Source organism: Orycteropus afer, unplaced genomic scaffold, assembly GCF_000298275.1.
Source record: "Orycteropus afer afer isolate SDZICR_OR568_19922 unplaced genomic scaffold, OryAfe1.0 scaffold00010, whole genome shotgun sequence".
Classification (NCBI taxonomy): Eukaryota; Metazoa; Chordata; class Mammalia; order Tubulidentata; family Orycteropodidae; genus Orycteropus; species Orycteropus afer.
The window spans coordinates 7,118,143-7,135,756 of NW_006921597.1; the positions used below are offsets into that span (position 1 = coordinate 7,118,143).

General features: G+C 36.1%; 1 protein-coding gene across 1 annotated transcript in view; it reads right to left on the reverse strand.

The window, feature by feature from the left end:
* The window catches only part of MAN1A2 (mannosidase alpha class 1A member 2), a 448,144-nt gene that overhangs the window by 112,085 nt on the left and 318,445 nt on the right, over positions 1–17,614 (reverse strand). The window contains exons 7-8 of the mRNA XM_007948607.2: positions 13,732–13,855; positions 11,937–12,030 (exon numbers count right to left, since the gene is read on the reverse strand). Of these exons, the coding sequence (XP_007946798.1) occupies positions 11,937–12,030; positions 13,732–13,855 (218 nt within the window). The remainder of the gene's footprint in view (positions 1–11,936; positions 12,031–13,731; positions 13,856–17,614) is intronic.

Sequence of the window (17,614 nt, forward strand, 5' to 3'; positions counted from 1 at the left end):
AAGTCAGAGGCACACATTTGGGAGTTACCAGTATATAAAATGGATTTCAGACATAAGAGTTCACTCAGGGAGAATGCCTGTAATGAATTAGGAGGACACAAATCTCTGGAGAATGCCAATGTTTAAAGAATAAGCAGAAAATAAAAGAGGCCAGTGAGTGGAGACACTGAGGAACAGTCAGTGTAAGTGGAAAAGGAGGAGAGAGTGGTGATTTTGACTATAGGGAAGAAGTGGGAAGAGAGTTGTTATTGTGGAGACTGTAATCAGTGTTACAAAACAAATGTGTATGAACTGTTTAATGTAAAACGAATCTGCTTTGTAAAATTTCACCCAAAGCACAATAAAAAGTTGTTGTTGTTGTTGTTATGTGCCGTCGAGTCGGACCCGACTCATAGCAACCCCTCCTTGGGTTTCCGAGGCAGTATCACTACGGAAGTAGATTGCCCCATCTTCCTTCCGAGGAGTGGCTGGTGGGTTTGAACCACCAGACTTCTGGTTAGCAGTCAAGTGCCTTAGCCACTACGCTACCAGAGCTCCTAATAAAAAGTTAGGTGAAAAAATAGAGAGGGAGTCAAGTGAAGGAGTGCAGTGCATCAGGTAAAAGCATAAACTCTGGAGTCAGACTGCCTGGGTTTGATTTCTAGCTTTGCTCTGTTGCTTACTAGCTGTATAATCTCAGGCAAGTTATTTCACTTCTCTGTACATCAGTTTTCCCATCCATGAAAAGGAAATTATAATAGTACCTACCCTTCTAAGGCTGTTGTACAGATCCAATGAATGAGAACGTACAAAGCTCTGACTGGTACATAACAAGGGTGTATTAAATACATAAAAGGGAGAAGAAAGTTTCAAATTGACAGAATGATCAACATTTTAAATCTAAAGAAAGACCTAGTAACAGAAGGACTGAAAATATTCTTTTCTTAATTCACACAACATACACTGATTGAGTGCCTACAATGTGCCACAGACACTGTTCTAGGTGCTAGGGATACAGTAGTGAACAAAACTGACTGAACTCCCTGCCTTCATCCTGCATTCTGCTGAGAAAGATGAAAAATAAGATAGATTAAAATATATAGATATAAGTATAAAGTGTAATGATGAGCAAAACATATGGTTAATAAGTATTACTAACACTAACAAGGGCAAATATCATGTGGTACTATGTGCCAGATACTGTTTTAAGTATCTGGCACATAGTACCACATGATGTTTGTACCACTCTACACATATTAACTCATTTAATCCTTATAATAGCCTCATGCAGCAAGTTCTATTTTATTATCTCCATCGTACAAAATGGTTAAATAACCTGTAGTTCATACAGCCAGTATGTAGCAGATTCAGAATTCAAATCTAGATATGCTGGCTATAGAGTCTATGCTCTTCTTATGGAAGGTAGGGATATGTAAAGTATATATCTGGGCATTAGGATGGCAGTGAAAATTTTAGATAGAATGACCAGGGAAGATTATTTTGAGAAAGTAACTTTTGAATAAAATCCCGAAGAAAAGATGGAGAGGCAAGAGTAGGTGCAATGGCCCTATGGTAAAAGAAATATGTCCAGTGAATTCAAGACTTGAAAGGAAGCCAGTATAGCTAGAGCAGAATTATTGAGAGAAGAAGAGCTAATGGGAGCCAGATCACACAGGGCATTATTAGGACTTTGGCTTTTACTCTGAATTAGATGAAAAACCCTAGGAGACTTGTGCAGATTGGAAAAATCTGATTTATGTTTTAAAATATAACTAGCTGCTGTGTTAAGAATAGATTTAAGACTTCTGGTAAGATGGAGGAATAGGCAGACAAGTGACACATACCCTTTTCAACAAAGGAAAGGGAAACCAATTGACAGAGATACAGAAGATAATCCTGGAGCCCTGAGCTTTGGAAGGGAAGTATACAGAAGTAGATGAGGAACCAACTAGTGAAAAAACCCGAACGAAAACAGTGAGTATGGAGACAGTCGGAGCAGTGGACTGTCAGCTACTCTGATGGGACAACAGCCTGAATAATTCCAAGTGGTGTTGGGACCTGAGCATTGACCTAAAGATCAGCCCTGGTCAAGGGCTGCATGTACGACTACGCTGGTGGCCTATGACTAGGAAGGGAAACAGCAAGGAGGGAGACAACCTGAGCTATGGACTTTCTGCTGTCCGGACGGTATAGCCAGTTTGAATGTTTACAAGCGGTGGCCATTTTGGATATTTAAAATGACTGAGGGCATAGCTCTTTTGAATGTTTACAAGCAGTAGCCATTTTGGATATTTAAAGTGACCGAGGGTGCTGCCATTTTGAATGTTTACAAGCAGTGGCCATTTTGGATTTGAAAGTGACAGCATTCTCATTCAGATTCCAGGGACCTATGAATAGGCTCTGTTTTCCAAGGACAGCAGGGACATACAGGAGGCTGACAATGGGAAAGGAGACAGGTGGTGAGTGTACATATGCTGCCAACTAGTGAATGGAGGAGCACAGCACAGCACCTGCTTACATAGATAAAATCCAAACAAAACAAAGAAAACAAAAATCATGGGCAAGTCATTCCAATACATAATCATCAATTAAATATAAACACAAAAACATCACAATACTTTGGAGAAAACAGAGCATCACAGTCCACACAAAGAAGCAAGATAAAGCAGGAGAAACAAGGGACTAGAATACAGTCCCAAAACACATCCCTGAGGAAGACAAGCATTGGAACTCCCTGATAAGGAATTCAAAATAATTTTATTTAGGTACCTTCAACGAATTGAGGGACAGATCAAGGAAAACACTGACAAAATTTAGGAAAACACAGACAAAAATCCTAGAACAATTTCAAAAGACAATACTAGAACAAAATAACAACATAAATGAAAAGTTAGAAATGATACAAAATCTCCAGACAGAAATCCACAAGATTAAAACTAAAATTTTCAGTAACAGATAACACACTGAATAGGCAAAGGAATAGAATTGAATTGATAGAAGACAGAATTAGTGAGACTGAAGGTAAATACCTCAATACTTCTTTGGAAAGGGATCAATGAGAACAATGGTCAAAACAAAATGAAGAAAGCCTAGGGTTCAATTGGGATACCATCAAAAGGAATAACCTATGTGTAATCAGAATTTCAGAACAGGAAGGGACAAATAAACCCAAGAAAAAATTGTTGGAAGACAATTTCCCTGGTATGATGAAAGACGAGAAAATATCCATACAAGAAGTCCAATGAACCTCAAACAGAGAGACCCCAAAAGAAAATCACCAAGATATATCATCATCAAACTCACCAAAACCAAAGACAAAGAAAGAATTTTGAAAGCAGCACAGGAAAAACAAAAGATTACCTACAAGAGGCAACCAGTAAGACTAAACTCAGATTTCTCAACAGAAACTATGCATGTGAGAAGACAATGGGATGGTATATATAAAACCCTGAAAGAGAAAAATTTCCAAACAAAAATGATGTACCCAGCAAAACTGTCCCTCAAATATGATGGTGAAATTAGGACATTTCCAGATAAGCAAAAATTAAGGGAATTTGTTAAAACCACACCAACCTTACAAGAGATACTAAAGGGAGTCCTTTGGACAGAGAACCAACAATAGCAAATGATAACCAACCATTAATACACATGAAGACATAACCCAGACACCAACCCAGTTATAGAAGTATCCAAAGTAAATAAGGCTACAAGGGAACCAACAACATCAATTGACAAATGAGGGCAACTATAAACCAAAAAGAGGAAAAAAAATGTGTAATTACAGAACTTCTAAATGGTAGGGAGCAAGAAAACTACTAGATAGAATGGACTGTTCTAAACTTGGGAGGAAAACGATAAATCACAGGGTAAGCTCAAAGAAAAATGATAAACCTTCACATCAAAGTATAAAAGAGAACTAGCACAAATATTTAGCAAATACTAAAACAATAGCAATGAAGGAAGTGTTAACACGATTCATAATCAAATTGAGCTCAGCAGAGAAAATGATATGGAACAAAGAATTCAACACCATGAAAAAGCACGTAACAAAATGACAACAACAAATTCTTATTTGTTGATAATTACATATATGGCAAGGACTTATCTCTGATTCACAGAAAACTCCAATGCCTCAACACCAAAGGAATTAACAATCCAATTGAAAAATGAGAAAACATGTATAGACACTTCACTAAGGAGGTCAGGCAGCCAGTAAATACATGAAGAGATGCTCATGATCACTGGCTATCCGAGAGATGCAAACCGGAACAACAATGAGATACCACTGCACCTCAGCACTGATGGCAAGATTCACCAAGACAGAAAATAACAAATGCTGGAGGGGATGTGGGGAGATTGGGACTCTTATACACTGCTGGTGGGACTGTGAAGTGATACAACCACTGTGGAAAGCAGTATGCTGATTCCTTAGAAAGCTGGAATTGGAAATGCCATTTGAGCCAGTAGCATAGTGCCTAAAGCACTTGACTACTAACCAGAAGGCTGACAGTTCAAACTCACCAGCCACTCCTCAGGGGGAAGATGGGGCAATCTACTTCCGTAGTGATACTGCCTTGGAAACCCAAGGAGGGGTCGCTATGAGTCGGGTCCGACTCGACGGCACATAACAACAACAACAACAACATTTGATCCAGCAATCCCATTACTAGGTATATATCCTAGAGAGGTTGAGAGCTAGGATAGAAACAGATATATGCACATCCATCTTCATTCATCTCAGCACTATTTACAATAGCAAAAAGATGGAAACAAACTACATGCCCATCAACAGAAAAGTGGATGACCAAACTATGGTACATACACATAATGGAATGCTATGCAGCACTAAAGAATAATGTAGAGTCTGCAAAACACACATTAACATGGATGAACTTGGATAACATTATGTTGAGTGAAATAATTCAATCACAGGACAAATACAGTATTAGTTCATTGTTGTAGAGGGTCAAGGAAAGGTTTATATATAGAAGGAAACTTTCTTTGTTGGTTGCCAGGGGTGGGAGGGCAGAGGAGGGAACAGTGACCAAAAAAAAAAAAAAAAAGTATTGACCCATGTCACTTTAGTTTTGTGTATTTCACTGTACATAAATTATATTTCAATAAAATGCATTAAGAAAAGAAGAAAGAAAGAAAAAATAGATTTAAGGGGAGCAGAGGCAGAAACAGTAAGATCATTTACTATAATCCAGCAAGAGAGGGTGGCTTGACTCAGGGTGATAACAGTCGAATTCCAGATATATTTTAAAGGTCGTTGTTAGGTGCCATCAAGTCAGTTCCAACTCATAGCAATCTATGTACAACAGAACAAAACGCTTCCTGGGTCCTGTGCCATACCCACAATTTATTGCTATGTTTTGGCCCACTGCTGTAGCCACTGTGCTAATCCATCTTGTTGAGGGTCTTCCTCTTTTTCGTTGATCTTCTACTGGTTCCTCCTGATAATATGTCCATATAGTATGTGAAACAAAGTCTCGCCATTCTCCTTTCTAAGGAGCATTCTGGTTGTATTTCTTCCAAGAAAGATTTGTTCATTCTTCTGGAAGTCTATGGTATATTCAATACTTTCCACCAACACCGTAATTCTTCTAATGAATGCATCAATTCTTTGGTCTTCCTTAAAAACATCAATGTCTAAATAAATGTGCTAGTGACTGAATGAGAGAAAATGTATTAAATCTAATAATAACAACACTATGGAATGATAATGCGTAAGACCATGGCTAGAAATGTGTAAAAAAAAAAAAAAAAAAAAAAAGCATCCTTGTTGAGAGTTAAAAAAAAAAAAAAAAAAAATATTTTCGGCCCTCTGGCCTCATATATCTATTTCTGTATTTGTTGTTGTTGTTATGTGCTGTCGAGTCAGACCCAAATCATAGCGACCCCTCCTTGGGTTTTCGAGGCAGTATCACTACAGAAGTAGATTGCCCCATCTTCCTTCCGAGGAGTGGCTGGTGGGTTTGAACCGCCAGCCTTCCGGTTAGCAGTCAAGTGCCTTAGGCACTACGCTACCAGAGCTCCTCTATTTCTGTATACACTGTACAAACTCAAACTCACTGCCGTCGAATCAGATCCGACTCATAGTGAACCTCTCCTTGGGTTTCCAAGGCAGTATGGAAGCTCTGGTTGCCTAGTGCCTAAGGCACCTGACTGCTAATCAGAAGGTGGTGGTTCAAACTCTCCAGCCACTCCTAAGAAAGAAGGTGGGGCAATCTTATTTCCGTAGTGATACCGCCTCAGAAACACAAGGAGGGGTCTGAATCGACAGCAGTTTTTTTTTTCTTTCTTTCTTTTTTCTTTTAATAACTACGCAAGTAGATTGCCCAACCTTCCTTCCAAGGAATGGCTGGTGGGTCTGAACAGCCAGCCTTCTGGTTAGCAGTCAATGCCTTAGGCACTATGCCACCAGAGCTCCTGTATAGACTGTAGACCTATGGAAAAGATTAGAAAATGAGTAGAAAAGAAAACAAGTTAAAAAAAATGATAACAGAATTAAAGTAAATGAAACAAGGTGAGGAAAAGCAGGGAGAGGTATGATTTAGGAAAAATGTTTTCAATATCTGTGAATTACTGTCAGGGTTTACAGTCATAGCTATAGGCTACTTAGGTCAGAGGCTTTAGTCCCAGTTCTGCCTGTCAGGTTCCTGATGCAATTTTAACCTCCTTTGCAGCTCTTATAAGCAGCCATTCCAATAAAAGATTATGTGCTTAATAAATGAGTATATAGCAGAAGTCTGAGATCCATGGTAACTATGGAATTTATCACCTAGTAGTCGGACTTTCTTATTTGAACCTGTGAACCATGTCTGTCTGGGTGTCAAATTTGATAAACCACGTCACTTCAAGATCTTTTTGATATTCAGAAATTGATGACATGCTATAAAGTACTCCTAAATATCAATGATTCATATGACCTATCCGAGCATGTCATGCAGTTAATGGCAGGTTTCTAACAGAACTTATTCCTTAAATTATTCTTCAAGGGAATTCTTGAACAAAAGCCAGGGTTAGAACTTAAGGCTTCTAACTCAAGTATTACACTCATTCTCGTTTTCCCCACAATTTTAACTTCGAAGTATAAAATTTAATGTTATCAGTAGCAACTGATTTTCTACATTTTCTTTAATCATAAAATGGCATAAGCTAAGTGTTGTACTTAGAAAACTTAAAAAAAAAAAAAACAACTAAGGATGTTTCTTTAAATCTAAGTTCCTTAGAATAATCTTTCATATCTTTTGCCAAGTACTTTTCCTGAAGGTAATTACCAGTAATTATTCTCTGTGATTGCTATATGCATGTCATAGACATTATCATTATTCTAATTACAATACAGTTAGCCAAAGCTGAAATTGTTAAATTTCTGTTGAATTCACTGTTTGTTTTGCAGGCTTTTTATAGATATGGCAGATGTATAATGATCAAATATAATAAAGGAATTTGATATACTTTTCAGAAGCTGAAATAAAATGTACAAAAACATTAAAAGGAACAAAATGAACTATTTAGTAAGGACTGCAGCTGCTAAAGGGATATTAGAGCAGCTCCTCTAGGATTTTAAAGACCTCTTACCAAAGCAACTAGTGAATAGCTCTTTATATAATATACTCAAAGCCAGTAACTTCTGAGAGTGAATACATTATAAAGAAGTAACCTGAACTTATTTTGGGGTGGGGGAACAGGGGAGATTAGTAGAGTTGTCTTCTTAACAATTAAGTTGCCATCAATGTTATACTATTGATCATTTCAAAGCTTGCAAATTCTCAGTGACTTTTTTTTTTTGTATTATAAGATTTTGGTGTAGCAGATGTTACTGTCTTCTTTATTTAAAAATGCTTTTAATCTTACTTTAAAAGTAATACATGTTCATCATCAAATTTGAATAATAAAGGAAAATAATAAGAATATAAAAATACCACAAATCACAACTTTGGAAAACTACAGATAAACTCTGGTTGCTTGTTTTCTCTGTAAGTATCTTTCTACCAAACCCACCGCTGTTCAGTCGATCATGACTCAAAGTAACCCTACAGGTCAGAGTAGAACTGCCCTGTGTGGCTTCCAAGGCTGTAATCTTTATGGAAGCAAACTGCCACATTTTTCTTCTGTGGAGCAGCTTGTGGGTTTGAATTGTTGACCTTTTGGTTAGCAGCCATGTGCTTAACTACCGAACCATCAGGGTTCCTTAATATCTTTCCATATATATATTTGTCTGTATCAAGTATTCTATAGCATCACTTTTAATGACATTTGGAGGTAGCATTAAAATTTAACCAAATCTCTAGTATAATTCAAACTCACTGCTGTTAAGTAAATTTTGACTCACAGCAACCTCTCCTTGGGTTTCCAAGGTGGTATCTCTATGGAAGTAGATTACCCAGTCTTATGTTCAAAAACTGTGCTGTTTCATGCAATAGCCACTATTACAGGTAGCTATTTAAGTTTAATTAAAAGTAAATGAAATTTAAAATGCAGTTCCTAGCACATTTCAAGTACTCAGCAGTCATATATGGCTAGTGACTACTGTATGTGACAGTACAACTACAGACCATTTTTATCATAACAGAAATTGGACAGTACAGTTTTAGAATCCAAATAATTCCTATTAAAATAATTTAAAAGTTATTGTAAATAAACTTTTATATATAGCTCTGATGATATCTTTGGAATAAGTTCCCAATAACGAGTCACTGGTTCAAAGAGCATGCATTTTTTTTTTTTTTCTTCACTGAACCCCTATGACAAGCAAATTCACTGTTGGTGCCTGGATGGAGTGCAAAGCAAACATTGACTCTGAACTTGTTCTCATACAACATGGTCCTTGGGTGAGTAGGACATTAATTAAATAATCACCCAATAAATGTGAAATAAAGAGTAGCACATAGTCAGAAAGGTCAGAGATTACTTTCCTGAAGAAAAGGCTATTGTGGCTAAAATTAGGTCTCTTCAGTTTCTCAACAGAACTTTAAGTAAAACACATGGTGAAAGTTCAATCCTCAGAAAAGTTTTCTTTTCTCCTCTTTTCCCTGCCACTCTCTAGCATATTACCAGTTTCATTTTTCACAAAGCTTTTAACAGTCTCTCGAACTAGTCAATTTTCCCTTGTTTACATTTTTATTTTCTATCCCCTACTGGAATCTAAGCTCCAGACGGCAGAAGTTTTTCTGCCTTATTAACTACTATATATCCTCAACCACATGCATACTTTTGATGTTGAAGTACTGTCCAGTTGTCTGATTCATGTGGTTGTTGCTGAGTGAGTTCTGACTCACAGCTGTCCTGTGTGCAACAGAATGAAATCCTGCCTGATCCTGCACCATATTCACAACCATTGCTTTGCTTGAGTTGACTGTTGCAGCCACTGTGTCAATCCATCTCATTGAAGGTCTTCCCCTTTTTCGTTGACCCTCTACTTCACCAAGCATGATATCCTTCTTCAGGGACTGGTCTCTCCTGACAACATGATCAAAGTAAGAGAGGCAAAGTCTCACCACCATCTTTGCTTCTAAGAGGCATCCTGATTATACTTCATCCAAAGCAGATTTGTTCGTTCTTCTGGCAGTCCATGGCATAATCAATACTCTTTGTCAACACCATAATTCAAAGGCATCAACTCTTCCTCTGTCTTTCTTATTCATTGCCCAGCTTTCTCATGCATATGAAGTGACTGAAAACACCATAGTTTAGGTCAGGAGCACTTTAGTCTTCAGAGCGGCATCTTTGCTCTTCAGCACTTTAAAGAGGTCGTTTGCAACCAATTTGCCCAATGCAGTATGTCGCTGGATTTCTTGACCGCTGCTTCCATGGGTGTTGATTGTGGATCCAAGTAAAATGAAATCCTTGACAACATCAATCTTTTTTCCATTTATCATGGTGTTGCTTATTGGTCTAGTTGTGAGGATTGTAGTTTTCTTTATGTTGAGGTGTAATGAAGGCTATAGTTTTTGAGCTTCATCAATAAGTGTTTCAAGTTCTCTTTGCTTTCAGCAAACAACGTTGTGTCATCTGCATATCATGGGTTGTTAATGAGTCTTCCTCCAGTCTTGATGCCACATCCTTCTTCATATACTCCAGCTTCTCGGATTAACTGCTCAGCATACAGAATGAATAAGTATGATGAAAGGATACAACCCTGACACTCACCTTGCCTGATTTTAAACTTCTTGTTCTGTTCAAATCACTGCCTCTTGGTCTTTGTACAGGTTCCGCATGAGCACAATTAAGTGTTCTGGAATTCTTATTCTTCACAACATTATCCATAATTTGTTATGATCCACATGCTGAATTCCTTTGCATAGTCAATGAAATACAGGTAGACATCTTTCTGGTTCTCTCTGCCTTCAGCTAAGATCCATTTGACATCAGCAATGACATCCCTTGTTCAACATCCTCTTTTGAATCTGACTTGAATTACTGGCAATTCCCTGTCTATGTACTAATGTAACCATTTCTCAAGTATTTTGAGCAAAATTTTATGGTGTGGGCTATTAATTATATTGGTTCGGTAATTTCCATATTCTCTTGGATCACCCTCCTTTTTTTTTTTTTATATTTTATATTGTGATTTGGGTGAAAGTTTACAGAGAAAACTGGCTTTCCATTCAACAACCCACACACATTCTGTTTTGTGACATTTACTGCAATCCCCACACTGTAACAGCATTCTTCCCACTTCCTCCCTGTGCCCATCCCCTTTTTTTTTCCTTCCTTCTCATCCTCTCCCACCTTCCTAGCTCTATCCCTAGGCAAATGCTGTCCTTTTGATCTCATATGCTTGATTGTTCTAATGAACAATCAATATCCTCCTGCTATTACTGTTTACCTTACAGGCCTACCTATCATCTGGGTGACAGATGAGTCATGGGCATTAAGTTAGTTCCAGCTTGAAGTGTATCTAAGAGCCATAGCCTTGGAGGGGTCCTACCTGTATTCATCATACTAGTAAGCCTGGTCTTTTTTATGATTTTGAGTTTTATTCTACATGTTCCCCCACTCTGTCTGAGACCTCTTACTGTGATTCCTCTCAGAGGAGTCAACAGTGGTAGCCAGATACCATCTAGTTCTTCTGGTCTCAGGATTGTGTTGGCTGGGGTTCATGTGCTCCATTATTCCTTTGGACTAACTTTTTCCTGCATCTTTACTGTTCTTTGCTCTGGATGGGAAGAGATCAGTAGTTGCACCTTAGATGGCCACTCACAAACTTTAAGACCCCAACTGCTACTCACCAAAGTAAGATGTAGAATAGAGTCCTTATAAACTATGTTATGCCAATTGATCTTAGTGTCTCAACACTATGGTCCTGAGCCTCCATACCCAACCACTCATTCCCTCAAGGTATTTGGTATGACTTAGATGTTTTCATAACTTTGTCCTAAAGGGCATACAAATTTTCAAGCCTCTTTGAATCAGTTGGTACAAGGAAATGTCCCTATCCTTAGTCAATTTACTAGACAAAGAATAGTGTCTTCTGTTTAAAAGCTGCACTGATTTGACTACAGTTGGGGTCAAGTAGGAACAGAGAAGGAAAAGGGCTTCTGGGCACCAGTCTATGAAGGTACTATAAATATTATAGTCCTTGTAATCTCTAGTGCAGTCTGCATCAAACAATGCTCTTACTTACAGGATGATATGATTTATTAACAGGGATTTAAAGCACTACCTTTCCCAAATGCCATACTACATTTTTCTAAAGTACTTATTATACATATATGAAATAATACACTCTTGTGTAACAGATTATCAGTTTCCATCTTACAACTGGGAAAACTAAAGCTTCTAGAGATTAGAAATTTGTCAAAGGTAACAGCATCAGTAGATCACAGGATTTGACATAAACTGAAGGTTTATAATTCTATAAACAGTACACTTTTCACTACGTTAAGCAAGTAATTTCAGACAAAAAAATCTTTTAACAAAGCATCAGTGGTGCTAGAGATACTTACACTGACCCCAGCGCCCTGTTCTCGGGTTCAAATAATTTGGATAAAGACCATTTGGACGATCCATTTTCTGAAGCAGTTTCCGAATGTGCATGACCTAAACATAATAAAATTAAGAAAGCAATTAACAAAAATAAATGTTATCAAAGCTGGGTATTAATGTAGATTTTTGTTTCTTCTTCACTCAGAACCTACATCCCCCTTTTTTTTGATGGTGGTAGGAAAAGAGTTCTGATTTTTAAATAACTCAGCTGCAGACTTTACTTCTTTCATGGCTGCTGATGAATTTCTGGTTTTCACTACTTTTACTGTTATTGTTCATTTAGTTAGAGAAAGACAAATTCTAACAAATTCAAAGACCATTTGTTGTCGTTATCTGAAAATTCTTATTTTTCTACTTTGTTTTTAATAAAACGTCCTACACAGGAAGGAATATACATATACATTCTATTCACATCCCAATTTAAGAAATATAATACTACAAACACTTTTGAAACTTTACACAGATCACTGCCTAAATGTAGTCACAGTCTTCAATTCAGTGTTTGTCACTTTCTTGACTTTGTTAAAACCCCTTTGAATTCCTAAGTCATATAGTTTTCGGTACTGTTTGTTTTGTGCTTCATAAAAGTAATACAATTTTAACTCATGAATATAATCATAATTAATTAATTTTCACTGCTCTATTTAACTTTATGTGTATTTTTAACTTTACCAGACAATATTTTTCATTTCTGGTTTAAAAATCTTTCCGTACTCCAAGGGTATAAGTGTTTTGTTATTTTCTCTTTCTAAAAATGTCTAAGTTTTACCTTTTACGTTTAAGCCTTTAATGTTCCAGGAGTTATCTGTTGTAATCTATAATGCTATCTTTGTTATAACAAGTTTCTTAAAAATATATGGATCTTTTTATGGGCTATCTATTCTGTTAATCCATTTATTTGTCTCTATGTACCAATATCCCACTGTCAGTGTTGATAATTAGGTAGCACATATATAGCCATACTGTTTTTCTTCAGGAATATCTCAAATGTATCTTATCTATATAAATTTTATAAGTGTCTTGTTAAATTCCATTTTATAAAAAGTCTTTTAAGATCTGACTGGCATTTGATATAATGCTACAGACCAACCTGAGGATGACTGAAATTTTTACAATATTGTCTACCTATACATGATCATACACATTCCTATATTTATTTTGATCTTCTTTAGTGAAGTTTTTACTTTGATTCACCTTTTGTTAGATTTGTAGCAATCTTACACATTTGTTACCACTACATAAGGTATTTTTTTTTAAACATGGTAACTTTTTTGTCTTTTGTATTTGGTCCAGGAAAAAAAATGCTACTGATTTTTATTATTTATACTGACTTTTTTTTTTTCAAAAACCACATTAAACTCTTGTTATTTTTAGTAATTTAAATATAGGTATATTTTAGGTAATCATAAAATTGATAAAATATTTACTGTGTTTTTGCTTTCTTTCCAATGTTTAAATCTTTTTCATTTTTTTTTCTTGTATTACCATGCTGGCAAGGAACTTCAGGACAGTGCTTATAGAAATGACAATGGAATTTTTTAAAAACCTAATAGTGGTTTAAATTTGTCATATATTTTAAATAGGTTCTCAATAGAAAGAACTTTTTTGGGGATTAAAAACAAACATTCCTGATAAACCTATTTCCAAAAAGATAAATAATTTCTAAGCATTACTCAAGGCTTAGAAATTAAGATTTTAATAAATTTAAAAGGGCTCTTTAATAGCAAACAAAGAAAAGAAGAGGGGAACACTAACCTTTTTGAAGTAAACCGGATCCCCAGTCAAGTAGCTGAGGTGGACAAACTCCATATGTAGGGTACCAAATTCAGCCAGAATGCTGCTACCTGCAGATGCCCAGCCCCAGTTTCGCCCTACTCCACTGAATAAAAGTAAAGGTAAAAAAAAAGAAAGACAAGATTTGAAAAAGCCCAAAACATATTTTTAATCAATACATAAATTTTAAATGAATCTCAGAAATTATTACATTAACAAACAGAGTACTTATTTCTAAAATTCAATTTTATTTTTAAAATTTCTGAACAGGTATTATATTCACATTTTAAAAGTAAGAAAAAAAAGTTTAGCTGCTAAGACTATGTATGGACAACCAAAAACTTCCTGGGAGATTTAATTTCTTAGTTTGAGGTTTAGAACATATGGTTTCATGGGACATCCCAGTTAATTGGTCTAATAATATATTTCGTGCTTCTGTTCTACCTCCTGGATTAATGCTTAGTGCCTGGAGTCTTAAAAGTTTGAAATTGGCTGTCTAAGGCACAATAATTGGTCTCTATTCACCTGTAGCAAGAGAAGAAGAAGGAAAGTCAAGAATAGAAGGAAGATATGGCACTGTGTGGCTAATGACCTCCATGAACAACTTATTTCTTTGCCATGAGACCTGAAGAACTAGATGTGCCCAGCTACCATTGCTGACCATTTTGATCAAAGATCTACAGAAGAATCCAAAGGCAAAGAAGGAAAATGCAGAACACAATTGCAAACTCTGATGGACTCCCGACTTTCTGAAATCATTGCCCTGGTGTAAACTTTAAAACAAAAATTTAAATTTAAAAACCAAAGTTAACCCCTAAAGTCTTCTTAAAATCAAACAATAGTTCAGCTTAACTAATAAAAAAAGTCTGTCTTGAGCATTATGCTCTTTTAAGAACTATCTATATGGGATTAAAGTGACAACAGCAACTAGAAATATTAGACAGGAACCTTAAGGGGGAATGAGTATATGCTAATGGAGGAGGAACTCAGAAAAGAAGGGTAGGATTGGTTGCAAAACTCGAAGAATGTAATCAGTCACTGAATTGTACATGTAGAGATGGTTGAAATGGTATATAGTTTTGCTATATATATATTTCATCAACAATAAGAAAATAAATAAAACTTTTAAAATCAAAACAATATAAAAAGGTAAACAGTAAAAGTATTTCTTGCACCCCATTTCTCATTTCTCTTTGCCCACCAGACCCCACAGGTAATATAATTCCTTTCACTAGTTTCTTATGTAACAATACAGAATTTTATGTACATGTAAACAATTCAAATATCTATTTTTACTTTCCTCCTTTCTCACATAAATAGCAAACTATACTTACAGCTCTACCCTGCATTTTCCTTTTAACCGTATCAAATGACCTCAGGTATTTTCCTATCAATTTATAAATCAGCTTTCTTCTCACCTCCCACCCTGGTCTCTCTCTTTCCTTCTCTTTATAGCTGCACAAAATTCCATAATATCAATGATTTCCAACTGGAATGCCCCATCACAGATGTATATGAGAATGTGTAGGAGCATTTTTGGTTATCTCAAACCATGGAGGTATAACTTGTAGTTACTAGGCTGGTAAAAAGATATAAAATATCCTGTCAGGGCAGTATAAGACACACAGTTCCAAATGCCAATAATGCCTGTGTGAAAAATACTACATTACATGAAAACAGATAATTATTTAACCAATCCTCTATCAATGTCCTTGAATATTTCCAGTATTTTTGCTAATATGAAAACTTTTCTGATGAATAATTTTGTGCACATCTCATTATTTGGGAAGATACATATCTAGGATACATTCCTGTTATTTTTTTGTTTTTGTTTTTGTTTTTATTTTAGCATGCCTTGTAATTTATTATTAGAAGCCAAACTAAATAAATGAAAAATTGAGGCATTAGATCATGCTATCTTCTAAGAATATTAGGTTTCTTCTGGAAAAAGAGAGAGTACAGGAAGATTAGTCTGGGTTTAGGCTTTCCTGGAGATGATCTATTTCAGTTTTATCCTGTCTCCTAGGGAATGGTCCTTCTAAGATTTCAATTCAAAGCCTAGGGGTTTATCAAGGCTGTTCCATCTTTAAGCAATGATACATAATCCCCGTACTACATTAAATCTTCTTGGTACATGCATCTATTAGGTTAGAAACCACATCTGTTTTGTTCACCACTTTATTCTCATTACTTAATGTGGCAACTATATGCAGACACATGTAGATAAGCACTTATACAAGGCAAAAGTCCGACTGACAGATAGTGTGTGATTCTGACATGGCTGGCAAAAGCACAGGAATGAAATTAAATTCAGTATCAGAACAGAGGCCGAGCCTAACAGAAAACTATGTATAGAAAGCTTCATGAAGAGCTATTGCTCTGCTGAAAATGGTATGGTAGGGCATACCATTTTATTTCTTAAAAAGCTAGAAATAGAAATACTGTAAGATCCAGCAGGTATCTTTCCTAGAAAGGTAAGAACAGTGACACAAACAGTTATATGCACATCTACATTCATCACATTATTCAGAAAAGCAAAAAGATGGAAACAACCTAAACACCCATCAATGGATAAATGAATAAACAAACTATGGTACACACATACAATAGAATACCGTGGTACCAAAAAGAGTAATTACAAAATATCACATAACATGGATGAATATGGAGGACACCATGTTGAGTAAAATATGTCAAACACAAAAGGACAAACCAATGTCATGGAACAACGTATATATCAACTATTGACTGGGTAAACAAATTTGCTATGTAAACTTTCACCTAAAGCACATAAAAGCATTCTTTAAAGAAAAGAATATCTAGCCAGTTCACACATCCAGAGGCAGAAGTGCACCTGGCATATGCAAGGAACAGTGAAGGGTAATGCTACAATAGTACATCAAGCAGAAAAAGTCCAATAGATAATGAAAGGCCAAATCTATAGGATCTCTGTAGAACAATAAGTATTTGGGCTTTTATTCTAAGTGGGAAGCTACTAGAAGATTTGAGCAGAGAAGAGCAGAGAAGTCACATAATTTGAAATATTTTAGAAGGGTTACCATGTACTGTGAAAAGAACATACTTCAGGGGGACAAGAGTAAAAGCAAAGAAACCAGTTAAGGGACTATGACCATAATCCAGATGAAAGATCATGGTGGCTCAGATCAGGATGACAGTTATGGATATAGAAGCAGTCATTTCTGTATCTATTTTGAAAACGGAATCAAAAGGATTTCCTGACAGAGTAGATGTGAGTTGTGAGAAGAAAAGAGAAGTCAAAAATGACCAAATTTTGGCCTATGCACTACTGCAAGGATGGTGTTGCTAGTAACTGAGATGGAGAAAAATATCAATGAAATAGACTTAAGGGAGAAGATACGGAGTTTGGTTTTGGGGTATATTACATTCTAAATGATTATTAGGCATACAAGTGGAGATGTTGGGTAGATACCAGACACAGGTTCACAGGATAGGTCTGGCTTAGAGATACATATTTGGGAGCGACAAAAGTGATGAGATTACCTTAGGGAGTGAATATGCTGAGAAGCTGGGGATACCAGCAAAGGAGACTGAGAAGCAGCAGCAATAAGAGAAGAGGGCAAATAGTAGAGTGCAGTATCCTTGAAGCCAAGTGAAAATTTATTTCTAAAACAAAGGAGTGATTAATTGTGTCAAATACTGTTGAATGATAAAGAAGATAACTGAGAGTAAACCCCAGACTTAACAAACCAGAGGTTACTGAAGGTCTTGAAAAGTAAAACATAATAAAATCAAAAATTTATGTTTATTTGTGTGTGGTATTTAATAATTAGATGTGTTTTGTTATTTTGGAAAAGTGTAACAATTACGGTGGCACAACATGAAA